The following is a 27,709-nucleotide window of genomic DNA, read 5'->3' as shown; positions in this document are numbered from 1 at the left end:
AATGCCCTAACCAGCAGACTATTGGCTATTCTGGTGTGGGTCAGTGTCTGTCTGTCTATTTTTTCTTGGAAAAGTCTTGGGTTCATCGCAATGTATAACAGGACAATATCTTGAAATCTCAAAAAATTCTGCAGGACAGGAAAACCCCAACCTTTTCCACCCAGTTCTATTGTAAATACTGCATAGAGATGTTCAGTTATTTATTTATTCATTTAATAAAACATGTTTCAATCTGGAGGTTGGTGGAGTTTTGTATTTGTTGTTGGTGGTTTGTGGCTTTTTTTGTTTTAGTAAACCAGAAGAATGTTTCTATTGTCCTCAGCTTTTGAAATAGCCTTTTTTACCCCCCCCCCCCCCCATATATATATTTTGGGCCAAACTTGACCTGACAGTGTCCCTTTAAAATCACAGCACCTTTATAATCCCCTCACCAACTTATTGTCTAGCTGTTTTGTGTTGTATTTACAGGAGGGAGCATGTGGAGGCTTGTGAGTACACACACTTGGGTATGTGGTGTTTTCTATTCACTCCATTCCAGGATGGTCACTTTCCTTCCCCTCTCCTGCTCCCTTTATTCATCCCTTTTGAGACAAACCTTACGATCAGGCCAGTTGTACTTTTCAAACACAGATTCATAATCCTCCACAGCTCCGTCTGTGATCAGCATGATGGCTTGGTTACACAGGCCTCCTTGCCCAGCCTCTCTGAACTACAAATGGAGAGGAACAGCAGCATTAGTATCCTCAGCCTTGCCATAATTCTTATTGCTGTATATTTATTTATAACAGGCCAGATCCTGAGCTGAATTCTTACCCAGGCAAAACTCCCAATGACTCCATAGAGTGTTTTCCCCAAGTGAGGATTGAGCTTTGGTGCGCTCTGTATTTTTTATTTACACAGCGCCTATCATCACATGCCGTACCCAGGTGCTTTACAAAAGTTAAAATAACATGAAAAAAAGAGTGCTGGGCACAATGAGCTTTATTGCCTACTGCCCTGTACCGTGCACTGCCATGTACGCTTGTAATACACAGGCATGGAGTGGGTGTAAAACACTACCGTCCTGACTTGGTCGCCATTGGCACTCACTTTGTACATATCTGAATGAGTACAAAAGGTGCAAGCTAGGGGACAATCCAGCCCAAAGTCTCCGGCACAGCCAGTCACTCTCCCAAGGTTAAAAAGGAGGACAAAATGGTCACAGGTGGAAATGGAATGGCTGTATACTGAGCATTGCAGAGGACTTGGTATGTGTCAAGAAGTGATATTTAATATGCAGTATAATTATGCTAAGAAAGTCTACAAGCTGTAGTTCTAAATGCAGACAAAGAAGTGTGGAGTAGGTGTCCCCAAAGAGCAGGCTGGGAAACTGCCTGCTCAGCCAGGAAGATAAACTTTCGAAAGCCGGTTTAACTAACATCCTTAAAAGACCTGCTTCCCCTCCGTAGACCATCAACCTGAGGATGGGGAACACAAACTGCTGTTGTGTGTCTCTGCCTAGTTGTGGGTGGAACAGACAAGTAGGTGGTGCATGCAATCCTGAATGGATACACCACTTTGTTGGTGAGGGGGGCAATCTTGGGTGATAATAAGCCAAAACCACAGGATAAGCATCTTTTATAAGAGACAAAGAAGTACAACAAAATGAAGCCTAAGGACTAAAGAGAAAACGTGTATTGAAGGGGCTGGGGGGTGGGGCAAGAGTATAGGTGACACTAAGCCTTAAAATAGCTACAGAAAGGTTTTGACAAATGCCCTCAGGAAGGGAGCTTCCTAGAAGGGGTCCCAGATGAAATCTTGGGATGGAGGACAAAGGCTTGAATGATTACTTCTCCAGCTATGTGCCTTCAAGGCAAATGGAGTTAAGAAAACTCAATACTTTTATTTAGCACTAGCAAGACCTTGAATTTAATCTGTCGATTATCAGCAACCAGTGCAAACTGCAGAGGCTTTCCCTACATCAAGGAGTAAAAATGAATAGCTTCTTGGCAGCAACTTCTCGATTTCAAGGAGCACCTCCTCCTCTTACAAACTATTATGATTGGAGCAATGGAAGGTCTGTCCACCGAGGAAGGTTACACAAACTCACATAGATCAAAATTTTAAAGGGAGGAAGACATGATAGCTCTGTATTAAAGATAAATGAGAGGCAAGCAACTGCATGAAATAGAGCGTGTGTGGGAGACTAATTTAAGGCTGACTAAGGGTGCATCACAAGAATAATGGCTTTAAACTAAAGAATGGAAAATTCAGCTTAGACATAAGAAAAAAGATTAAGAGTAATATCAGCAACATAGACCATTGGGCATGGGGAGAGACTGCAGAGTATAAACTGGTACTTGTGCAGTGCTTAGAGCTTAACCTCTGAAATCCCTTCCACATCTAACTTTGGTCATTCTGTATTTAGATGGAAAAGTATCTTTACTAACCTAGGTAGTATAATGATGCCACTGCACCTATCACCGCTACCAGCAATGGGACACTCCTTGTGTCAGCTCCACATGCTTTCATTGCTGTAGTCAACATTGACACTGTCACTCTCATGTCACCACTACCAGCATCATCTGCCTCAATATCATCCTCCACAACATTGCTTTCTTCAGTGCCAACACAACCATGATGGTGCCATCACTGCCATTGACCTCATCATTATTACTTTCATCATAATCATGGCTACTATCACATCACCACCATTTTATACCATCACCAAAGCCCAAAGCCACCATCTCCCTCATCAGCACCCCGGTACCACCAAAGTATTGGTTATTCTACCATGATGAGAGAGGATTGGACAGCCTCTACTTGACCACTGTAGAATTTCATGTGTAGAACTCTTGTCCTCTCCACCTATGTAATAACCCCTTTACTCGTGTGGTATGTTTATTTGTTTTTTATAAAGTAGTTATTATATTTATTTACTGTGATCCAGTATGCAGAACCCCGAAGGTCTCAGTGGGCGTGAGAAGGATGGTTTATAAATAAAATTATTATTATTGGACCACATGCAGAGGTCTTTGCTTAGTTTTTAAACAAGTTGTTACTCAGACAAACTTTCACTGGAGTCAAAAAGACACCACTGGTAAAAAAAATAAAGGGTCAGATTCTTAGGTCTGCTGTGCCCTTTTTACATCACCTAAGCAGCACAAAAGGAACAGAGGCGGCTGGTAACTTTGCTGTTGGGGATACCCTAGGCATACCAAAACCAACTCCCCTGCCTCCCTCCAAACAGCCCACAGAGCCCAAGGTTTTCAGGTGTTGCTTGAAAATGAGGAAGTGGATATTGAGATGGGTGTCCAGGGGTCTGGAGCTTCACATCCGCAGGCCACCACGGAAAAAACATCTCCACCTGAATGATGGTCAGATTCCTAAAAGACAGGAGGAATCAGAGATTCCTGTCAGGAAAAAGCTTAAGGTGGAGGCTTGGAATAGAGCCATGCATCAGGAATGAGTACATGATACTCCTAGGTGCAGATGGAAGTTAGAGATAAAAATGTTAAAAGTCATTGAGTTATGTTAGAACAGAGGGGAAATGAAGACTGAGGTCTGCTATAGAGTCCCATTGTATTAGGAAGAAGGAATGGGTGAGCTACACCTTGAACAGATTTCAGGTGTGTCCAGATGAGACGCAATGGTGGACTTTAACTAGTTAGATATCTCTTATATTAATACAGCAAAACCAAGATCATCCGATAATTTTCTTGAATTATTAAGGGGAAAACTTAATATAGCTTAGTTTAGATCTGATCATGACCATTAATATTGTGTACAGTATGATTACAAAGTCTCTGGCTCCCACATTACATTCAATTAATACAGCGAAACCAAGATCATCCGACATTTTCTTGAATTATTAAGGGGGCAACTTAATATAGCTTAGTTTAGATCTGATCATGACCATTAATATTGTGTACAGTATCATTACAAAGTCTCTGGCTCCCACATTACATGCAATTTCCAGGTCTCTAATTCTTTCCTTGTTTTTTATAAAGTAATTATTAATTTAGAGAAAGAATTAGAGACCTGGAAATTGCATGTAATGTGGGAGCCAAAGACTTTGTAATGATACTGTACACAATATTAATAGGGGAGGGTGAAATCATCAGCATAACAATAATGGAGGTAAAAGGCAGATTTTAAAACCAAAAGTTAAGGCCTGCTCCTGTAGGTCTTTTTGCAATGTGCTATGGGGACTACTCAGTTGTATAGAGTGAGCAGAGGCTACGAGCAGGAACCATTCAGGTGAAGTTCTAGGTGCAATCCTCTGCACTGAGTGGAAGTAAGTCCCAAGACCTTTGAGTGTAACCATAAGGGTGCCCAAGAGTGTGTGTGCAGGCACATGCGTGCAGGCAGGGGAGAGCACAGAATGTGCATATCTGAAGAGATATAAACTTGCTTAAGTGTAAGCAAATGAGGCACTTAGCTATGTGTTTCCCTCTTTGGCCATAGTCTTGTTATCAGGAGTAACACTCTTACTCTACTTTATTCAGGATCAGATTCCCCTGCACTCCCTGTTTTGCTCAACATTTTTTACTTTGCATTTGTAAGTACAACACTTTGCATCTGTGGCATTCAGGACCAAGACCTTAGTAGGAGGTGTCTCCTGGGGAAAGAAAGTAAGGGATTCAGGGGAGCTGGAAGCTAGCAGAGCAAAGAAGGAAAAGCAAGGGAAAAGCAGGACAAATAGAAGACCACATAAAGAAAATGGAAAAAACTAGGCAATTGTGTCTTTGGATAAGAAGACATATCCTGCAAAAATCAAAGGCACAAAATAAAGTACTGTTAGCAAAGGATGTAAAAACGAGCAAGAAACTTTATACATACAAATAGTAAGACGCATGAAATTGAGTAAGGAAAGTATAGGTCCACAACTTATAAAGGCTGGAGAACAAATAAGAGAGAGCAAGAATCAGGCTAGAATGCTTAATAAGTGCTTTGCTTCACTCTTAAAAAGGACAGTAGTGACAGGACAGAGACTGCAGTAGTAGGTAACAGAGAAAGGGAGAGTTTCAAGGTAAAGTCACAAGGGTCACGTTAGAGACTATATAAACTGGACATATTCAAATCAGCAATGTCCAATGGAATTAAAGCTAGAGAGGTAAAAGAACTAGCAGAAGGTGCATCTGGTCCACCTACAACAGTGTTTGAGACCTAACAAAGAACAAACGAGGTCTCAAAAGAATGAACAAAAACTTGTTTTCAAAGGAGGATGGAAAGCTGATCAGTAAATTGAGCTTCAATATTTGGTAAATTACTAGAACAATTAATAATATAGTTAATTTGTGAGCACCCAGAGGAAACACAGATAATCAGAAAAATCATAGGTTACTGGCTGAATGAAATGCAATGGACACAGCATACCTCTACTTCAGTAACTTATTTAACATCCTGCCATGTGATATTTAGCTAGAAAATGTGGCTGAAATAGAGAAATAGGATAGATACACAATTGGCTAGAAAAACTGAACACAGAGGGCCAAATACAGACAAATGCAAGTTTGCAATCTTGTAGATGGAGGTGCAACTCTCAGGAAAGTTTCTGGGTCAAATTCAGTGATGAAATAAACAGTGGTGTAAATTGCAAAGAAGAGATAACATGCATTGATTTGGCATTCAGTGGAAGATATTCTGATTTAGTTTATTCTAGTATAAAGCCAGCAAAACAACTTTGTAAACACTGTGCCTGTTGCTCCCTAGTGTTCAGAGCAGTGAGTGGAGTTAGAGTCACAGTCAGAAGTCACACCAAGGCCCAAGCCAGAGTCATTAACTTAGGAAACAGCTGTGGTAGCAGAAACAGGGAACAAGGCAAAGCAACAGGAACCAGGGACAAGGAGTAGGAACCCAGCAAGGAGGCCAGGACTTGGTCTCAGGGGGAGTCTGGACAGATACAGGCCTAGCAACTAGCTGCTCAGACAAATAGTGGGACAGGAACAAGAAATTTTATACCCAGTAGACCCCAATCAGCAGTCTGCTGCTAATCATTTGACCTCACTGAGTTGGCGATGGTAGCCTCTGCTGTTGGGGTATCAGCTGCAATTCCCTCATCTTACCTTGCAGTACTGTGGCACAGAGGGTCAGGCTGTTGCTTAGCAACCCTATAGGCTTGGGTTTGAGACCACAGGTGCCTGATTCTGCTCTCTCATGCGTGTGTAAAGCAGGAGTCTCTTAATTGAAGTCATGATGTTGCAACAGATTTCTATAAGTATGAAATCAGCATCTGGCCCAATGAGGGTAACTTGCACTACAGGAGTCAGATTCTTAGCTGGTGTAGGTTAGTACAGCCTCATTGAATTCAGTGGAGCCATATCATTTTACACCTGCTAAGGTCCTGGCCCTATGGGGACAGAAAGGGGCATGAAGCAGGAGGTAATGGGGTACAGCAGACCCTCCCCCACTAACTAACTAATGCTGTGCCAGGCTCGACACTTCCGCCCAGCTCTGGCATAAGGAGGCACACCAGGAGCTGTGTTTGCTTCCTGTAAAACACCACGTGTGTAAATTACACACATTTTAACACATCATCAAATGCCAGTTTGGTGTCACTCACACACCTTTTTTGACCAACTTACACCCAACATTTACATAACTTACCCCACCATTTATATCACTTCAGAATCTGACAGAGTTCATGTACCCGTTTAATGGGTTGCTGTCAAGTTGAGAGGAGGTTCTGAGTGTGATCTAACAGGAGCAGAGACTGACTCAGGTTTATACTGGGCTTTCCATGGGCAGTTTATGCCTTTTCCAAGATCAGGAAAGCAACCGTCTTTAATCCTTATTTCCTTTGATAGGTTTCAGAGGGATGGCTGTGTTAGTCTTTATCAGTAAAATCAATGAGGAGTCCTTGTGGCACCTTAGAGACTAACAAATTTATTTGGGCACAGGTTTTGTGGGCTAGAACCCACTTCATCAGATGCATGGAGTGGAAAATACAGTAAGCAGGTTGGTATAAATACACATCACATGAAAAGATGGGAGTTGCCTTACCAAGTTGGGGGGCAGTGCTAAGGAGGCCAGTTCAGTTCCTTGCAACAAATCCTTTTGCCAATTCTGTCCACATATTGTGACGGGGCAAGGCCAGATAGCTATGGAAGAGTAGTCTTATTGGGATCTGGGAAGTGGGTGGGCAAAGCCCATCCACCACTAAAGGATCCCCCCAGCCAGGGAAACCAAGGGACTAGCTTCAGAGGCTGGGGTGGGGCAAACAAACAAAGGCTGCTGAAGGAAATGGGCGGGGCAGGCAAACAAACTGAAGCTAATAAGGGGGGTTGGGGCAAAAGGGGGGACAAAGCTACAAGTGGCAAATGGGGCAGGTAGTAAAGGGCAAAGCTAGGGGGTAGGCAGTCCGGGGGAGGGCACGTGCACCCACGTGCGCTTGCACAAGTCTTTTTAGGCTGGCTGCTGCTTCTGGCCCAAAGGGTGGAAATAGGGCGTGGCAAGCCAAGCAAGCAGCTGAGTCCAGAGGCAGGAGCTGAGGCAGATGGTATACAGCCAGTGGGGGTGGTGGAGGGGGCAGCGGTGGTGGTAGTAGTGGTGGGGGTTGGGGGGGACACACAGATGGATTGGGGGGCAGCTCCACGCCACACCCCCTGTGTCCCCTGGAAACACAGTCAAGACCCCCACCACAAGAGCACAGTTTGAAAGTTACTCAGTCTGAGGGCCCCCTCCATGGTGGTCTGCAAAGTCTCTAGATGCTCCACCACTGGTAGATGGTCCTCTTCTTCTTCTCCTCGGGCTTCAGCAGCTCCAGGCAGCAGACTCCACAGCAGCAGCAGCAACTCCAGGAACTCCAGGTGGTGGTCCAGGGAGGCAGAAAGGACCCCTCTCAGGTGGTGGTGGTGGTGGTGTCCACAACAGCAGTGGCTGGGGTCCCTCACTCCTCCTCTCTGGGGAGTGGCCTAGCAGCCCCCCCCCCCCGGGCTGCAGTTGGAGCAGTAGCAGCACCTGAGAGCGGGGCGTCCAGCAACCAGGTAGCAGACAACGGGGGGGTGGTGTCTGGCCCAGCCAGGGGAGCAGCTGGAGCAGCAGGGAGAGCTTAGGGCCTAATATCAGCAGGAGTAGCAGCTTCCCACCTCCCTCCAAGCTAGAAGGCTATGGAAGAGCAGTCTTATTGGGATCCGGGAAGTGGGCGGGCGAAGCCCGTCCACCGGTAAAGGATCCCCCCCAGCCTAAAAGGGGGATCCACAGGACCTAGATACCCAAAAAATTCTGGGGGACATCTAATGAAATAACAGGGACAGGAGTGCAGTCAAAGGGTCAAATGAAGGGAACCGGATGGGGACACTGAGCAGAGAACCCTGGATAGTGCCTACTGCTCCTCAAAAGCATCAAGGGAGTCAAAGGACACCGCCCAGAGGAACTCTGCCCGGATACGTGAACGGACCGAGGATTGAAAATAGGCCCCACAGTCACAGGAGACTCCATCGGCCAACCTCCTCACTCTGGTTTATAGATGGCCATTTTTGCTAGGGCCAGGAGGAGGTTGACCAGGAGATCGCGTGACTTTGTGGGGCCACAGACGGGGAGTGCATAAATGAGAAGGTGAGGGGAGAAGTGCAACCAAAAACGTAATAAAATATTGGTGAGGAGCCGGAATAGGGGCTGCAGCCTGGCACACTCCAAGTATATATGTCCCAGGGTATCCCTCACGCCGCAAAAGGGGGAGATGTCTGGGATTGAAGTGAAATGCACCAAGTACACGCCCGTGCTCACGGCTCTGTGAAGGAGCCGCCAACTGACATCCCCGGTGGGCCTTGGAACTAAGGTGGAATATAGGCTGGCCCACCGGGGCGCCTCACCCTCCAAAGGTGGCAGGAGGTCCTGCCATTTTGTATTGGGGCGGGACACGAGGGTGCGGGCGTGAAGGGTGTGGAGCACAAGCGTGTATAGATGTTTTCTTGGCGCGGTTTGAAAGCAGACCAGCTGCATCTCGTGCAGCCAGGTTCCAGTGAAGGGGTGAAGGGGTCGATTGGGTCCAAGGGGCAGGGGTCCAATTAAAAGGTCCGGTGGGCTTGGGGTAGTGGGGGGGCGGGGCATGCCCTCGTGCAGGACCCGGTCGAGATAAACCCGAGCAGCGGGCGGCAAAGCGGCCTTCACCTCCTGAAGTATGCGCCGGGGAGTACAAGGTCTGGAGAGCCCCATGCGTTGAGCGAGTGTCAGGGGATCCAGCCAGTCTCCCCGGTCATAGTCCAGGAGGTCTCCGACTCTTGTGACCTCTGCCAGGACCAACCTCTGGCGCACTGAGCGGGACTCCGCTACCTGCACACGAAGCTGGGGGTTGTCTAGCAGGGGCTCCGCGAGGAGATCTGCCCCCTCGGTGGCCGCCACGGACCTGGTCGTTGAAAAGAATTTCCAGGTCCAGAGGAGGTCCTGGTAGAAGACCGGCAGCCCGGAGAGGTCTCGCGGAAGAATTCTCGGATGGAGATAAAGGAGCTGCCGGTCGTATCGGAGCCCTCGGAAGCGGCGCAGGAAGACGTGCGCCAGTATGCTCCACGCCGGACTACCTGCACCATAAAGGAGCCTCTGCAGGGCCTGGAGGCGGAAGACATGGACCTGAGTGAGCAGACATTTCAGGCCCTTCCCTCCCTCCTTCAGAGGTAGATGAAGAACAGGGCACCTGCAGGGACCCAGTGCAGTCCCGACCAAAAGAACTCCAGAATCGATGTCCGGAGGTTGGCCAGGAAACCCGGGGCCGGGACCAGGGTGTTGAGCCGGTACCAGAGCATGGACAGGACTAGTTGATTAAGCACCAGCGCTCTCCCTCGAAGGGAGAGGCACCGGAGTAGTCCTGTCCATTTCCGGAGCCGCTCTATCACCCCGCCCTCTAAATTCTGCCAGTTCTCCGGTGGAGAGGGATGCGTGGTAGAAAGGTAAGCACCGAGATAGAGCAGCGGACCCGCGTTCCACCCGATGGTCTGAAGCGTGGGTGGGAGGGAGCTCGCCTGCTGCCAGTCCCCTACCACCAAGTCAGAGCTCTTGACCCAGCTGACCCGTGTGGAGGAGGCTGCCGAATAGATGGCCTGGCAAACCTCCACCCGCGCCAAGTTGCCCGGGTCCTGGACCACGAGGAGCACGTCATCAGCGTTAGCCGACAGGACCAGCCGCAGCTCCCGCTCCCGCAGCACCAACCCTGTCAACCTCCTTTGGAGGAGACAGGAAGGGCTCGATCACCAGAGTGTACAGCTGGCCCGAGACGGGGCACCCTTGCCGTACTCCTCGCCCGAAGCTGACCTGTTCAGTCAGGGTCCAGTTGAGCCTGACCAAACACTCTGTGGAGGTGTACAGCGCCCGGAGAAAACCCACAAACTGGGGTCCGAAGCCAAATGCTTGCAGAGTGCTCAGGAGATACCCATGATCCATCCTGTCAAACGCCTTCTCCTGATCTAAGAACAGGAGGGCAAAGGACAGACCATCCCTACACCCGAGTTCCAAAAGGTCCCGGACCAGATATAGGTTGTCGAAGATGCTGCGGCCCGGGACGGTGTAGGTCTGGTCTGGGTGGACCACATCCGCCAGCACGTCCCCTAGCTGCAGCGAGATTGCTTTTGCCACGACTTTGTAGTCTGTGCTGAGGAGCGAGATGGGATGCCAATTTTGTAAATCGCGGAGGTCTCCCTTCTTCGGCAATATGGCGAGCACTGCTCGCCTGCACGAAAGAGGGAGTACCCTGCTCTGCAAAGACTAGGTCTGGGCCCAGGACGTCCCAGAACACGCGGTAGAACTCCACGGTCAGCCCGTCCATGCCCGGAGATTTATTGGTGGGCATGTGACGGAGGGCTTCCGAGAACTCGGCCAGAGTGAGAGGCAGCTCTAGCCGGTCTCGGTCGCCCGCACTGACCGTCGGGAGCTCCTCCCAGAGCACTCTGCAAGCGTTAGGATCGGTCGGATCTGGGGAGAAAAGGCTTGCGTAGAAGGTTCTTGCCCTCCCGCACATCTCCACCGGATCCGTGAGGAGGGTGCCATCTTCTGCCAGCAGGCAGATTACATGCTTTTTAGCCCCCCTTTTTTTTTCCAGGGCGTAGAAGAAGCGGGAGCCGCAATCCATCTCCCGAAGGAGACGGATGCAGGATCGAACAAAGGCACCCCGGGCCCAATGGTCCTCGAGGGTCCAGAGCTCCTCCCGCTTCTCCCGGCACGCTCCGCAGAGGGGTGGATCCTCGGGGCTGGCAGCCAGATGCCTCTCCAGCTCTAAGACCTCCCGTTCCAACTGCTCTATCACCGCATCCCTCCGTCGGCTGGCGCCCCGGGTGTAGTCACGGCAGAAGAGCCGGGCACGCACCTTCCCTAGGTCCCACCACTGCCGCGCCGAGGGAAAGGCACGCTGCTGCCCTCGCCAGGCCAGCCAGAACTCCCGGAAGGACGCCACGAAGCCCGCATCCTCCAGCAAGCTGTTGTTAAAATGCCAATAGGCCGGCCCCGGCCTCTCAGTGCAGAGGGAGGCTGTCACGGTGGCTATATGATGGTCAGAAAATGGGCCGGCCGGATGCTGGAGGAGTGGGCTCGTGAAAGATGAAAGCGTGATAAATAAATGTGGTCCAACCAGGAGCGGCGCGACCGACGGGCCTCCACCTGGACAAAGATGAACGTGGAAGTGTCATCCGGGTGGTGGTCGCGCCACACGTCCACCAGGGAGTGGTTTCCGACTATCTCCTGGAGGACGGCGACGGTGTCCGGGCTCTACTCGGTCCCCGAGCGATCCCGCTCCTCCAGGGTGATGTTAAAGTCCCCTCCCAGGACCAGGCACTCATGAGGAGCCAAGGTGCTGAGGAAGGTGAACGCCTGCTGATAGAATTGCAACCGCTCCGGGCTTGCTGCCGGGGCATAGATGTTGACGAGGTTGACTTCGAGCCCCTCCATGCGGACCCGGAGGTGCAGCAGGCGGCCCGGCACAGCCTCGGCGACCCCCAGCACCTCGGGCCGTAGGTTGGGGGAGAACAGGGTCGCCACTCCAGCCGTACCAACTGTGAGATGGCTAAAGTAGACCCTGTCCCCCCAATCCAGCCGCCAGCTGTCTTTGGCGGTCGGCTCCGTATGGGTCTCCTGCAAGAAAACCACAGAGTACCTCCCCTCCCGAAGGAAGGAGAGCACCTGGGACCTGCGGAGACCCATCCTACAGCCGCAGGTGTTCAATGTTGCAATAGTAAGAGGTGCCATGAGGAGGGCTGGGGGGATCCTCGCCGGCAGGGACGCTCGCGGCTCCCGACGGGCCGCGCAGCAATCCATGACCTACCCCGTAGGTGAGTAAGGAGTCACGGAAGAGGCGGACCCGCTGGTAGGCCGCGGCGCCCTCTCTCCCGGTCCTTTTACCCTCCCCCATGAGGGCCCTTGTTGCCCGGAGGATTTAAGAAGAAGCAGAAAGCATACAGGGAGTGGAAGATGGGAGAGATCAGCAAGGAAAGCTACCTAATTGAGGTCAGAACATGTAGGGATAAAGTGAGACAGGCTAAAAGTTGTGTCGAGTTGGACCTTGCAAAGGGAATTAAAACCAATAGTAAAAGGTTCTATAGCCATATAAATAAGAAGAAAACTAAGAAAGAAGAAGTGCGACCGCTAAACACTGAGGATGGAGTGGAGGTTAAAGATAATCTAGGCATGGCCCAATATCTAAACAAATACTTTGCCTCAGTCTTTAATAAGGCTAAAGAGGATCTTAGGGATAATGGTAGCATGACAAATGGGAATGAGGATATGGAGGTAGATAATACCATATCTGAGGTAGAACGAAACTCAAACAGCTTAATGGGACTAAATCGGGGGGGCCCAGATAATCTTCATCCAAGAATATTAAAGGAATTGGCACCTGAAATTGCAAGCCCATTAGCAAGAATTTTTAATGAATCTGTAAACTCAGGAGTAGTACCGAATGATTGGAGAATTGCTAATATAGTTCCTATTTTTAAGAAAGGAAAAAAAAGTGATCCGGGTAACTACAGGCCAGTTAGTTTGACATCTGTAGTATGCAAGGTCCTGGAAAAAATTTTGAAGGAGAAATTAGTTAAGGACATTGAAGTCAATGGTAAATGGGACAAAATACAACATGGTTTTACAAAAGGTAGATCGTGCCAAACCAACCTAATCTCCTTTTTTGAAAAAGTAACAGATTTTTTAGATAAAGGAAATGCAGTGGATCTAATTTACCTAGATTTCAGTAAGGCATTTGATACCGTGCCACATGGGGAATTATCAGTTAAATAGGAGAAGATGGGGATCAATATGAACATCAAAAGGTGGATAAGGAATTGGTTAAAGGGGAGACTGCAACGGTCCAACTGAAAGGAGAACTGTCAGGTTGGAGGGAGGTTACCAGTGGAGTTCCTCAGGGATCGGTTTTGGGACCAATCTTATTTAATCTTTTTATTACTGACCTTGGCACAAAAAGTGGGAGTGTGCTAATAAAGTTTGCAGATGATACAAAGCTGGGAGGTATTGCCAATTCAGAGAAGGATCGGGATATTATACAGGAGGATCTGGATGACCTTGTAAACTGGAGTAATAGTAATAGGATGAAATTTAATAGTGAGAAGTGTAAGGTTATGCATTTAGGGATTAATAACAAGAATTTTAGTTATAAGTTGGGGACGCATCAATTAGAAGTAACGGAAGAGGAGAAGGACCTTGGAGTATTGGTTGATCATAGGATGACTATGAGCTGCCAATGTGATATGGCTGTGAAAAAAGCTAATGCGGTTTTGGGATGCATCAGGAGAGGCATTTCCAGTAGGGATAAGGAAGTTTTAGTACCATTATACAAGACACTGGTGAGACCTCACCTAGAATACTGTGGAGTTCTGGTCTCCCATGTTTAAAAAGGATGAATTCAAACTGGAGCAGGTACAGAGAAGGGCTACTAGGATGATCCAAGGAATGGAAAACTTGTCTTATGAAAGGAGACTCAAGGAGCTTGGCTTGTTTAGCCTAACTAAAAGAAGATTGAGGGGAGATATGATTGCTCTCTATAAATATATCAGAGGGATAAATACAGGAGAGGGAGAGGAATTATTTCAGCTCATCACCAATGTGGACACAAGAACAAATGGGTATAAACTGGCCACCAGGAAGTTTAGACTTGAAATTAGATGAAGGTTTCTAACCATCAGAGGAGTGAAGTTTTGGAATAGCCTTCCAAGGGAAGCAGTGGGGGCAAAAGATCTATCTGGTTTTAAGATTCTACTCGATAAGTTTATGGAGGAGATGGTATGATGGGATAATGGGATTTTGGTAAGTAATTGATCTTTAAATATTCAAGGTAAATAGGACTAATCCCTTGAGATGGGATATTAGATGGATGGGATCTGAGTTACCCAGGAAAGAATTTTCTGTAGTATCTGGCTGGTGAATCTTGCCCATATGCTCAGGGTTTAGCTGATCCCCATATTTGGGGTCGGGAAGGAATTTTCCTCCAGGGCAGATTGGAGAGGCCCTGGAGGTTTTTCGCCTTCCTCTGTAGCATGGGGCATGGTTGACTTGAGGGAGGCTTCTCTGCTCCTTGAAGTCTTTAAACCATGATTTAAGGACTTCAATAGCTCAGACATAGGTGAGGTTTTTTTGTAGGAGTGGGTGGGTGAGATTCTGTGGCCTGCGCTGTGCAGGAGGTCGGACTAGATGATCAGAATGGTCCCTTCTGACCTTAGTATCTATGAATCTATGGAGTACTGTGTTCAGTTTTGGGCCCCATACTCCAAGAAGGATGTGTAAAAATTGGAAAGATTCCAGCGGAGGACAACAAAAATGATTAGGGGACTGGAACACATGACTTTTGAGAAGAGGCTGAGGGAACTGGGATTGTTTAATCTGCAGAAGAGAAGAATGAGGGGGGATTTGATAGCTGCTTTCAACTATCTGAAAGGGGTTTCAAAGAGGATGGATCTAAACAGTTCTCAGTGGTAGCAGATGAGAGAACAAGGTCAATGGTCTCAAGTTGCAGTGGGGGAGGTTTAGATTGGTTATTAGGAAAAACTTTTTCACTAGGACGGTGGTGAAGCATTGGAATGAGTTACCTAGCGAGGTGGTGGAATCTCCTTCCATTGTGGTTTTTAAGGTCAGGCTTGACAAAGCCCTGGCTTGGATGATTTAGTTGGAGATTGGTCCTGCTTTGAGCAGGGAGTAGGACTAGATGACCTCTTGAGGTCCCTTCCAACCCTGATATTCTATATTCTATGATTTGATTAAAGTCCCCTCATTGCTGGAGAACAAGCTGTACTTTGTTGCGGGAGCCATGGACGTCTTCTAGAAACTCCCACAACTCCTCTCGCAGCGCATGGGTGGCTGGGGTTACGGTCTGGTTACTCCCCGATGGGGCCCTTGGAACAGCCCCGTGGCCCACCGAGACAGGCAGACAGGGTGCGGTCCCCCGACGGGGCTCCTGATGGTTTTGCCTGAACGCTGGGGCGATAGGGGGCGGCAGAGGGAGGATAGCAGCCCCTGGTGGGTCGGGACGGGTAAACACAAAGGCTGCTCCCTGGGAGTCATCTGTTGAAAAAGGGAAGGAGATAGCCCCAGGGCGGCAATAACATCTCAGGAGGTGGACGGGACAAGGGCAGGGGCAGGGGTAGAGGTGAGAGTCTGGGCGGGGAGAGGGCTCTCAGAGATGCTGGGCGCAAGCTCTCGGGTGGATTTGGCAGCCACGGCATCAGGAGATGGACTCCTCTGTAGGGCCCTCTCCCGGGAAGGAGTTCGAATGCTCCTCAACAACGAGGGGTGCCCCTGGTGGCTCGGGTCCTGGCCGCGTGGCACTGGCCGTCTCCTCAACAGGCTCGGCGGCTCTCAGCGGGGTGCCATCTGCAGCCAGATTGATGGAGGAGTCCAGGGGCTCCTCGAAGGTGGGAGCAGAAGCAACGGTTAGGGGGAGGGAACATGGGGAAAACGGGGCTGGAGTGAAGTCACCCAGATCGAGTCCCGCTGGCATAGAGTTGTCCTCTCCTGGGTGACCGGGGTCAGACCCAGGGCCTCGATCTCCTCATATATAGATGGGAAATCCTTTTCCGCCACCCCAGGATTCTCCGCACTGGCACCTGATGCGACAGTTACTTCAGGGCACACTGAGGTTTCAGATGGGGCCTCAGGGGCCTCAGAGGGGAGGGACACGCGTGGAGGGGAGATACTGCCTTCCAGTGCTGCCACGTCTTCCCAAGCCGGCTCTGGTGGATGGAGCACACCCGTGGGTAGAGCGGAAGGCTCGGCATCAGTGCCCCCCTTCCTGGTCTTCCGGGGGGCCTCCGCATCAGATGGGAGGAGCGGACCTCAAACCTTCCGCTTGCCCCGCTTCCCCTGGACTAGGGCCCAGCCCTCCATGGCATCATCCGGGGGCTGGCTAGCAGGGGTTGTGTCAGGGGGCAGAAGCGATGGCTCAGGGACTCGAGAGGGTAATAGTGGGGCAGCACAAGGGAAGGAAGATTCCCCTTGGGGCGGGCCCTCTCCCATGCCCGGCGATGTCCCTGCCGAACCCTCCTCCACAGGCCCTGCCCGATTACAAGCAGCGGGGGCGGGGCTCTCCCGCTCTTCTGGGCATTGTTGGGGAGGTGCCCCTTGGGCCCGAGCGGAAGCAATGGTGGACTGGGAAGGAGGAGGGGCGGTTTCGGGCACTGGGCGATGACGGGGCTGGTGCCCTGCCAGGGCTCACGGGTCCCGGATGCCCCTCCTTGCCAGGCCAAGGGGCAGTCCCTCCAGACGTGCCCCATCACCCGGCAGAGGTAGCACCGGGCCTCCCCCATGGAATAATGCACCCGGTAATGGGCCCCCTGGTAGGGGACTAGGAAGGACCCCTCCAGCGCCTCTCCATCATGCGCCGCCGGCGGCAGTTGAAGCTGCACTTGCCGGCGGAACGAGAGGACGTGACGGAGGGCGGGGTCTTTGCAGCCCAACGGGAGAGGGCTGATGACAGAGATGGGCTTCCCCAAGGTAGAGAGGGCGGGTAACAGGGCGGCACTGGGGAGAAAGGGAGGGACGGAGGTCAGGACCAGGCGGACGCCCAGGTCCTCTAGCGGCTCTAAGGGGACAAATACACCCCCCACTGCCAGGCCCTTCTCCACCGCCTCCTGGGCGGCGGCCTCCAATGTTAAGAAGAAGACAACCTTGCCATACATTTTGGAGGCTGCCACAATGGCTGTGGGCCCCACCACCCTCGCCAACGCCCACACATAGGTCTCCACGTGGGGCGAGGCGGGCACCAGGAGGCAACGAACGCCATGCTTCCTGGTCATGGTGGGAAAGGGGCCCCAGCCGCTATAGATGGTAGCGGAGGCGGTGGGCAGGAGAGATGACGTAGTGGCAGGCGGGGGGGCTGCCGCCACCTGGGCGTACGCCCTGGGGGCCGGGGGAGGGACATCCACAGAGCTGTTGGAGGGAACAGCGGGGAGGGACGCCCCAGCCAGTGGTGGGGCCTGGGCATTGGGGGCAGCCCCTGCCATGGAGGGCCTGGTCTTTTTAGCAGGGCCCTTCCCCTTCTTCCCCTGGCCCTTCCTGCCGGCTGGGGGTGCTCCCCCCGAATCTGAGGGGGGGAGAGACATGGCAGCAGTGGTGGTCACCCCGGTCCCCTTCACTGCTGGTGCCCCAGCAGGGGTGGTGGCAGATGGTTCGGCAGTGGAGGTAGAAGCTTGGGGGGGTGATGGAGGGGCAGGCAGGGGAGGGGCAGCTTGGACTGCTGGAGGGGCCCCACCCGTCTCATCCCCCGCCATCATGAGCAGGGAGGGAAGGGGAGACACCAGAAGGAGGAGGGGAGAGGGGAAGCAGGTCGACCACTCCTCCCTGCTAGGCTGCAGGCAGGGGAGGAGGGCGCCAAAAGGGGTGGGCTGGACAGGGGGCAATCAGGGGTTAGGGGTCAGTCACCGACACAAGGTGGAATTCCGGCTTCTCTTGGTGCACTAGGGGAGGGGGGGATACAACAACATTCAGGGTGCCGTGAAAAGGGAACTAAAATGGGGAGTTGCACAAGCACATGGGAGGGGGCTTGGCACACGGAGCAAGGGGCTAAGCGGTCTGGAGGTAGAACAGGGAAACCAAGGGGCTAGCTTCAGAGGCTGGGGTGGGGCAAACAAACAAAAGGCTGCAGAAGGAAATGGGTGGGGCAGGCAAACAAACTGAAGCTAGTAAGGGGGGCTGGGGCAAAATGGGGGGGCAAAGCTACAAGTGGCAAATGGGGCAGGTAGTAAAGGGCAAAGCTGGGGGGTAGGCAGTCCGGGGGGGGCACGTGCACCCATGTGCGCTTGCACAAGTCTTTTTAGGCTGGCTGCTGCTTCTGGCCCAAAAGGTATAAATAGGGCGTGTCAAGCCAAGCAAGCAGCTGAGTCCAGAGGCAGGAGCTGAGGCAGATGGTATACAGCCAGTGGGGGTCGTGGAGGGGGCAGCAGCGGTGGTGGTAGTAGTGGTGGGGGTTGGGGGGGACACACAGATGGATTGGGGGGCAGCTCCATGCCACACCCCCTGTGTCCCCTGGAAACACAGTCAGGACCCCCAACACAAGAGCACAGTTTGAAAATTACTCAGTCTGAGGGCCCCCTCCATGGTGGTCTGCAAAGTCTCTAGGTGCTCCCCCACTGGTAGATGGTCCTCCTCTTCTCCTCCTTGGGCTTCAGCAGCTCCAGGCAGCAGACTCCGCAGCAGCAGCTCCTCCAGGAACTCCAGGTGGTGGTCCAGGCAGGCAGAAAGGACCCCTCTCAGGTGGTGGTGATGGTGTCCACAACAGCAGTGGCTGGGGTCCCTCACTCCTCCTCTCTGGGGAGTGGCCTAGCAGACCCCCCCCGGGGCTGCAGTTGGAGCAGTAGCAGCCCCCAGACTGGGGAGTCCAGCAACCAGGTAGCAGAGAACGGGGGGTGGGGGTGTCTGGCCCAGCCAGGGGAGCAGCTGGAGCAGCAGGGAGAGCTTAGGGCCTAGTATCAGCAGGAGTAGCAGCTTCCCACCTCCCTCCAAGCTAGAAGGCTATGGAAGACATGTGGGAAAGAGAGAGATTCGCTCCGGGCTAAACAAATCCCTGGTACCAGGTTAAGTGAAATGGAAGCTGCTCCAGGTCAATTAAGACACCTGGGGCCAATTAAGAACTTTCCAGAAGGCAGGGAGAAGGCTATGTTGATTGGGACACCTGAAGCCAATCAGGTTGGGCCCGGGCTCTCCCCCTCCACCTTTGCCCCCTCTTTAATCACTGAAACTGGGAGACAAAAGAGACTGTGCAAGGAAGGATAACTTCTCCTCACCTCCCTCGCTGGCTTATGATGAAAATGGCTTAGTAGACTGTGACCCTTGTCTCTAGAGAAAGAAGGGTTACGTGGATGGTCACAGTGAGCCTCTGAGGCTAACGAAATCCGCCGGGAAACGTGGGACCCACGGAAGCAAGGACAGAGCTTTGTCACAATATCTATTCAAGGGACACCATCATAGGACCTAACCACATCAGCCACACGGTCAGGGGCTCGTTCACCTACACATCTACCAATGTGATATATGCCATCATGTGCCAGCAATGCCCCTCTGCCATGTACGTTGGCCAAAATTGACAGTCTCTATGCAAAAGAATAAATGGACACAAATCAGACATCAAGAATTATAATACTCAAAAACCAGTTGGAGAACACTTCAATCTCCCTGGACACTCAATAACAGACTTAAAAGTGGCAATTCTTCAACAAAAAAACTTCAAAACCAGACTCCAACGAGAAACTGCAGAACTGGAATTAATTTGCAAACTGGGTGCCATCAAATTAGGCCTGAATAAAGTGGAGTGGATGGGTCACTACAAAAACTAATTTCCTTCTGCTGATACTCACACCTTCTTGTCAACTGTTTGAAATGGGCCACTTTGATTGTATTGGACTCATTAGCACCACAAAAGTGATTTTCCCTTCCTTGGTATTCACCCCTTCTTGTCAATTATTGAGAAGAGGCCACTTCCACCTTAATTGAATTGGTTTGTTAGCATTGACTCACCCACACTTGATAAGGCAACTCCCATCTTTTCATGTGCTGTGTATTTATACCAACCTGCCTACTGTATTTTCCAACCCATGCATCTGATGAAGTGGGTTTTTAGCCCATGAAAGCTTATGCCCAAACAATTTTGTTAGTCTCTAAGGTGCCACAAGGACTCCTCATTGTTTTTGCTGATACAGACTAACACGGCTACTGCTCTGACAGCTATTTTTAGCACCATAGCAGAAGCCCTGCAAGCCTGAGTCTCTAGATGCATGCTCTGGGACTTGCTGCCAGGGGATTTATTTTTGCTCTGTAGACATATCCTACACGAGTGACCCTACAAGATTCATATGAAAAGAAATATAAATTGGTTTACGTTGGAAGGAACAGTCATGGGCACAAATACAGAACAAGAGAAAATGAATCTGTAATCTGTTAACTCAAAGACTGAATCCCAGCCAGGAAGGCATACCCCAGGGACAGATCAAGTCAATATGAATTAACAATGTGAGACTGTAGAAAGAAAGGTAACTGCTCTCTTGGGATATGTTAAGAGGAGTATTATGTGTAAAACACACGAGGTAATTATTCTGCTCTGGTTGGCATTTAGTAGGCCTTAACTGGAACTCTTCTTCCAGTTTAGAGCACCATGTTTCATAGAAGACAGAAAAACTGTAGGCAGTTCAGAAGAAAGCAACAGACAGGATAAAAAGTTTGGAAAAATAAGTCCTGTATAGAAAGATTAAGAGAACAGGGTAAGGAAACCCTGCTGAAGAGAACAGAAGGCTAAGGAGAGACAAGATAAATGTTTACTTACAGGTAAGCAATACCATCTGGCACTTACATAGCACCTTATGTGCCACAATTTCAAAACACTTTATACATGTTAATTAACTAAGCCTTTCATCACCCCAGTGAGGCAAGTTAATATTATTGTACCCAATTTATATATGGGTAAATCAAAGCAGAGAGTGTTCAAATGACATGTCCAAGGTTATAAAGAGTCAGTGAAAGTGCTAGGAGGGGGGAGGGATAGCTCAGTGGTTTGAGCATTGGCTTGCTAAACCCAGGGTTGTGAGTTCAATCCTTGAGGGGGCCATTTAGGGATTTGGGGCAAAAATTGGGGATTGGCCTCGCTTTGAGCAGAGGGTTGGACTAGATGATCTCCTGAGGTCCCTTCCAACCTTGATATTCTGTGAATAGAACCAAGGAGGAGACCTGACACCCAGCTACCTTTTTCTACTCACTAGACCTGCGGTTCTCAAACTTTAGCAACCCGAGGACCCCCATTTTGATTTTAAATTTTTCACAGACCCCCAAGCCACCCCACTCAGTCCCAGGCCCCACCCCTACTCCACCTATTCCCCCAAGGGCCCACCCCCACCCCACCTCTTCCCTCCCCCACTCCACCCCGCCTCTTTCCTCCCCTTCCCCCGAGTGCACCACATCCCCGTTCCTCCTCCTTCTCCCTCCCAGCGCCTCCTGCATGCTGGGGAACAGCTGTTCTCCCCCTCTCTCCCAGAGCCTTCTGCACCCTGGGGGAGTTGAGGGAGGGAAGGGAAGGAGTTGATCCGCAGGGCCCACAGAATCCATGGAGTACCCTCATGGACCCCCAGGGGTCTGCAGACCCTATTTTGAGAAACACTGCACTAGACCATTCTTTTTCAAGGGATCAGTTATTCTCAGTCAGCAAGAAGTAATGGCCAAGGTTGTCAAAAATGACTAGCCTCAATTTCTGGGTGCTCAATGTGAGACACTTTAAAGGGGTCTGATTTTCAGAGGCTGGGGGCTCACCAAAAATTGAGGCTACCATAAATCACCAGCTAGTTTTGAAAATCTTGGCCCAGGAGCTTAAGACACATTTGGAATTGCAATTTAAATACCACCGAAAGCTCTATGGACCAGTTTCTGGCTCTTTCTTCAGCCCCTTTGTGTCACTGTGGCAGTACAAGGCTGTCAAATTGGTGTAACTGACTTCTTGAGGATTCCCCCTGAAGATGGGAGATCCCAGAGTGGTATAGAGCTGCTAACTGTTCTCCTGAAGCTGTTCTATGCTGTTCCAAGGTAGCCCTTAGCTGGCCCAGAATTGTGGGAATATAAAGAAGGCGCAATACCACCTTTTCTCCAACCCTGGACTCCTCGTCTGTCATTGAGTGGATTTCAAGTGGGCTGGAAAACCTGGGCCTATAATTCTAAACACAATTGTGCTAAGGAGCAAAACCTCCCGTGGCAATTTGAAATCATTATCATTATGGATAATCAGGGCTACAGTAGACATTTGGAGCCAGATACTCTGCTGTTGTGAATCAGTAATTTCAATACACTAATTTACTCCAGCAGAGGATCTCACTGGTTTTAGTGAGGAGTAATTTTGTCACCATTTACAGGGATGTACTAGATAAGTGACCACTAGAGATGTATTCAAATGAATGATTTTAGCATTAAATCACAACTGCTTCCCTCATCCTTTAGATCATCGTTTTCCCATAAAGCATCACCTTGTAATTGCCATTATTTCATTATCAGCATCAGAATGACAACACCAGGTTACCATTTTCACACATGAGCTCCAACCACAATACGTGCTAATACCACCACCCTATCATCTCAGCTCCTGCCATTACTCACAATACCATCCCTGGGCAGAATTCTGATCACACTTTCACTATAGAGTAAATCAGGAACAGCTCCACAATAGCCAATGGAGTTACACTGGTGCAAAACCGGTGTGAGTGGAAAATCAGGCCAAATATGTCAAAACCTCTAGCACACGGTACAGTTAATCTCACCACTGTATTTACTATCAATAACACCATCTTGTTAGCATTATTTCTATCATCCCCAAGGGTGTCAGTATCCTTAGTAGTATCCCAGGGCTGCAGGTGCACTTAGGAGAGTGGGTTACACTGGGACTTGGTACTTTTTTTTTTATTTCCTTCAGCAATCCTTAAGGAACAAAGCAATTGAGGTCTCAATTGCGCACATAACATAGTGAATCCTGCATGACTGTCATGGGCATAGTAGGTGATTGGAACACCTTGGATGAGTGTCGCTGTTTTATTTTACATGTGGTATGTTTCCATATGAATCACTGTATTGATCCCTGGGAAATTAAACACAAAAATAAACGGGGAAGTAAAAACAATGTAATACCTTAACTGTAATAACATTTACCATTGCTCACTAATACCCTTCATTATCAGAATGATTGCTATCATCTTGTCATTTATATTATCATCTCTGTAGTGACATTTTATGTCACTACAACCATCATCATCGTATCACCAGTATCATTATATTTGCTAGCAACACTACCACACTCACAGCTATTGAAATCACAATCACTACTAGCTTCTTCAGCGCATCCCTCAGTATCACAATCAACACTGTGAGCTTCTAGATACTGTTTGATGCTGTCATGGATTCAACAGCACAACAGGCCTGATTGGGAGCATGCTGTCACGGGTGTAACTCCACTGACTAACACTGGTGTACATGAGATCTGAGCTCAGTCCTATTAGTCTCCCAGACAATATGAGAAGTGATAGCAGGAGAAAATAAGGATGAGATTTTCAACAACACTTAGTGTTGGCCTAACTCTACTCCTATTTAAGTCACAGAGATTTTTCCCTGAGTAACTGAATTTGGCCCAGTGAATACAGTCAGTTTAATTATGTTATTTCAAGCCTTTTTGTTAAAAAGCTGTCTCTGTCCTCCCCCTTCCTTCTCCAGTCACTTCAGTCAATCAACCATTCATTTTTAGGCACAGATGAATTGGCACAGCTTGAAAATATGAAGTAAGAGGCTCTGATTAAATGGAATGAATTGAGCATCAGCACTGAGGGACGTAATTATGGACGATTCAAGGCACTGATCTATGGGATCACTTTTCCCTGCGGAAAGGTGACTATTTATAGCAACTGGCTCTATGCCACGTCAGCTACCCACTTTCCTTTGGCATGGCAATGCTGCCTTTATTACTATCCTCATCAGGAGCAATAACGGGTTTGAGCATTTTCAATAAATTAACAAACAAACAGCTCCCTAAAGTCAGAGTGCCCAAGTTCATCATCATCACCATCACCATCCATGTCACAATCACAGCCAACATGCTCATCAGCAACTTTTGGCCCTGTCAGAAAACGTTCATGTCACTGCATTAGGAGAATTCCCCCTGACCCGATGCCAGCTGTACAGTGCTATGAGACATAGGGAAGAAGGGTTGGGGGGCGGGAGGAGTGAGCATGCTCTTTAACACCCTTGAAACAAAATGCTCTTACCTCCCTCAGGATTTTGAAGGATTCCAGCACGGCTTTATTGACGGTCCCCACTCCTTTTGCCTGCAGCTCATCCACCAACTGCTTAAAGTGCTAGTGTGAAGTGAAAAACACATGGCAGATATGAGATGTGGACAGAAGGAAGGCAGAATTCTCAGGACAGGGGAGAGAAGGGTGACACAGGGCCAAAGAAACCCTGTATTTCAGGGCACACGACTACTCTAGATGGCTGGGCAATCTTCCCCTATGGTGGCTGCAGATGTTGAAAGTCAATAGGCTACTCCAATATCAGTTCTATCATGGGGCACCCATGTTCACATATGTGCTGTACTCTAGGCTGCTGCACACCACGTTCATAAATAACTGCCAGAAATAGCAGCACCTCTCTTCGGAGATTTGTCCTTTGCTGAGGGTGAAACACACGGGAGTTTGGGGAGAAATGTGGAGGGAAACATTCTGATAATGTTAACTGTGGACTATGGGGACAATGTGGGTATGAGCCATCTCCACAAGACTGAGAGTGAGAGAAACAAGGGAGATATAATCGGAGCTAAGAATACATCCCAGCTAGGAGGGAGGTGCATCTTGCAGCAGTCAGATGCACAATGACCACCTTAGGGCTGCAACTGCTCCTCACGCCCACATTAGAAAAGCAGCTATCAGAAAAGCACACTGAAAAAGTGCCCTATGAAAGGGGGAACCTAGACTGCAGCATTCATTGGTGATCAGACATTTACTGGGAAAGGGCTGAATTCCCACCTTTCTGAGGGCCAAGGATGTGGATGGAAGGTCTGAGCTTTTAGAAATGGCACACAGAGTTATGTGCTTTTGTTTCTTGTGATAGGACAGGAAAGACTGACTGGTATGCTCTGGCTAGTTTGCGCTGCTCCAGAGACACAGATCAGTTGTAAACTCGGTTTAACCAGCCAGCTTCACTGAGTTTACAGCTGCTTTGCATATCCAGAGAGATCAGAGTAGCCAGTGTATCACCGTGAATGCGGCTCTAGGTCTCAGAAATAAAAATCCACATTTTTGGGACATCAGTTGCTTCTTATCCTTGGAGTTTCCCACAAAAGCATCACAGTCCCACTAACCCAACTACAATAAGAGCTGTCCCAACAACACCTCAGAGTCTGGCACTCACCTCTCTGTTATCTCTGTCTGCTTGGACTAGGATGCCCTTGAAACAGGGTTCAACATAATGAACATAATCATTGTACTGAAAAGAGAAAAGTAAAAGAATAGGATTAGCGGTAAAAGGAATCTCTTGAAAGTAAGATGGACATTTATAGGGATAAAAACAGCATCTATTTTACAGTTACACTGTTTTATTTAGCTCTTTATTTAGAATTTTATTGTGCCAATAATGTGCTCTAGACACATCACACTTAAAAATCATGTCTTTTAAAGTAATACATTAAATAAATTGTAGCATGTTGGCAGATTAAATCCAGGCATACCCATAGGTGCAGGGTTAATGCTATTTTAATAACAGAGTTCCAGTAGTCTTCTCCACACTCTAATAGCTGTGCTACAGACTAACTTACGTCAGCACTTAGATTCCCAGATTACAATACACAAGGGGACATATATTACATACATCTCTTTAAAAAACGAACATAAAACCCTCCCGGCTTAGTATGATTTCCCTCTGTTCCTGAATCAACACGGCTCACTTCTCCAGTTATCCATCCAGGTACTTATATGACTCCCGTCAATGGAATAGCTTAGCAACCTAAACAGATAACAATGAGCTCTCACTTCCTTCCCTACCAACAGAGGTCAAGCTTAGGGATTTTGATGTTTTGTTACCATAAATCTATAGGAAAGAGGGTATAATTAGGCGAAATCCTAGCCAAAGAGCAGGGGTTTGTATTTAGTTCTGAAAGGGAAGAGGTTAGCAATCACTCTCTTTTTCTTTGGCATTGAGTTCCATAGTCTTGATCCTGTGCAAGTTCTGTCTTCTGTAGTCACGAGCCACCCCGGTATTGGTCAACTGTCTTATTGTTCCAGTGGTATCACAGGAAGTCATGGTCACATAGAGGGAGAAATAGTCTTTTGGGTATCCAGGCCTAATTCCATGAAAAACTTTGAAAATCAGGAGCTTGACCTTTTACTGGACTCTGTTCTATGGGAAGTCAGTGCAGAATTTTGTCTATCATGGTGATCCCAGCCAGGACATAAAAAAGTTAATATCACTACTCTTCAGAAAAGTGCTATCTTTCTTGACCACAAGTAGTCAGGATTTTGCTTATACATCTCATACGAAAGATAGCAGCTTCAGCAGCACAATGCCTCCTAGCACCAGGCTGGAATATTACTGACTCAGAGGGATGACAGCCATAAATCAAAATAGCACCATCACTTCCTGAAGCACCAAGTGCCCCCATCCCAGGATGACTCCGTCCCTGTGGGTTTAGTCTGTGAAGTATGAATGAAAAAGCTTTTACTGCCAATCACAGGGTAAATAAGGAATTAGCATCTACTCTGCTGGTCACTCACCTAAGTACTTGCCACTGACTTGTCATAGCTGATTTGTTTTTATTCCCATTCCCACCTAACTCTACAGCTAAGTGTAATAGTGATATTACTGCTATCCCAGCATGGTTTACTAGTGGAACTGAAAGGCAGGCATGATTGACAGGGTGAGTTGGTTTATATTTAGAATGGGATACACTTACTGCAATAATATTGACAAAATCATTTTCCCCCAAAGTGTCCAAAATGGTGATGATGGTGTATTTGGCAATGGTCATCCGCAGACCCTTCATGCTCCCACTGATGTCCACCACGATTATAATGTCCTTGGGCGAGGTGGCTGCCTGGATGTACCTTTACAGGATTGGGAGAGAAGAGAAGCTGGTACAACATAAGCACTGGGGAAGGCAGAATTCTGGGCATACCATTTGACATATCAGGTCCTTGATTCTAGACCCAAGATAACATGCATGTCTGGAGCAGCTGCCTGGCAGTGGCATGCTTGGGAATGTACTCTTTAGCCCATGCGGGATGTACCACTCACATTTATATGACGGGGCTGTCCTGCTGTTTAACAATAGTGCTCTGCTGGACCTGGGTTCTTGTTTACTGGGCTGGCAAAGGCTGGGAGTGCTGCAGAGGTGATATCCTCAGACATAGCTGACAGAGGGAACTTGGTGGTTTTTTTTAACAGCAACCCCTGCTACTGAGACGACTGATTCAAAGAGCAGAATGATGGACTCTGAACAGTACCATCCCATTGGCTGCAGTCTCATAAAGTGGAGGGGATAAAGAAGGAAGTCACTGATGGTGATTTCATATGAGATGTTAGACCCCAAGAGGGAGGGAGGGGTGCTGGAAGGGGATAGACAAACTCTCTAATCCAGTATGATACAATGTGATTGCATAAATGCTAGTTTATCTATCCCCTCTCTCTCCAAGGAGCAGTGTGCAACAGAGGCTCTGATTAGACTCCCCACTGGAGACACTGGACTGTGATGTCTGTGCACTCCCCATTCAGATCTCTGTAACCCACACTAGGAAGGAGTGGGACAAAA

General features: G+C 49.0%; 1 protein-coding gene across 3 annotated transcripts in view; it reads right to left on the bottom strand.

Moving 5' to 3' along the window:
• Positions 1-27,709, bottom strand: part of CACNA2D4 (calcium voltage-gated channel auxiliary subunit alpha2delta 4) — a 212,421-nt gene that overhangs the window by 128,048 nt on the left and 56,664 nt on the right. For all 3 annotated transcript variants that reach the window (XM_043517786.1, XM_043517792.1, XM_043517780.1), the window contains exons 8-11: positions 26,855-27,005; positions 25,318-25,392; positions 24,177-24,266; positions 596-709 (exon numbers count right to left, since the gene is read on the bottom strand). In XM_043517786.1, coding sequence (XP_043373721.1) covers positions 596-709; positions 24,177-24,266; positions 25,318-25,392; positions 26,855-27,005 — 430 coding nt within the window. The remainder of the gene's footprint in view (positions 1-595; positions 710-24,176; positions 24,267-25,317; positions 25,393-26,854; positions 27,006-27,709) is intronic.

This window comes from Dermochelys coriacea, chromosome 1 (assembly GCF_009764565.3).
Source record: "Dermochelys coriacea isolate rDerCor1 chromosome 1, rDerCor1.pri.v4, whole genome shotgun sequence".
In the NCBI taxonomy this organism is placed as follows: domain Eukaryota; kingdom Metazoa; phylum Chordata; order Testudines; family Dermochelyidae; genus Dermochelys; species Dermochelys coriacea.
This window is presented reverse-complemented; position numbering and strand designations above follow the sequence as displayed.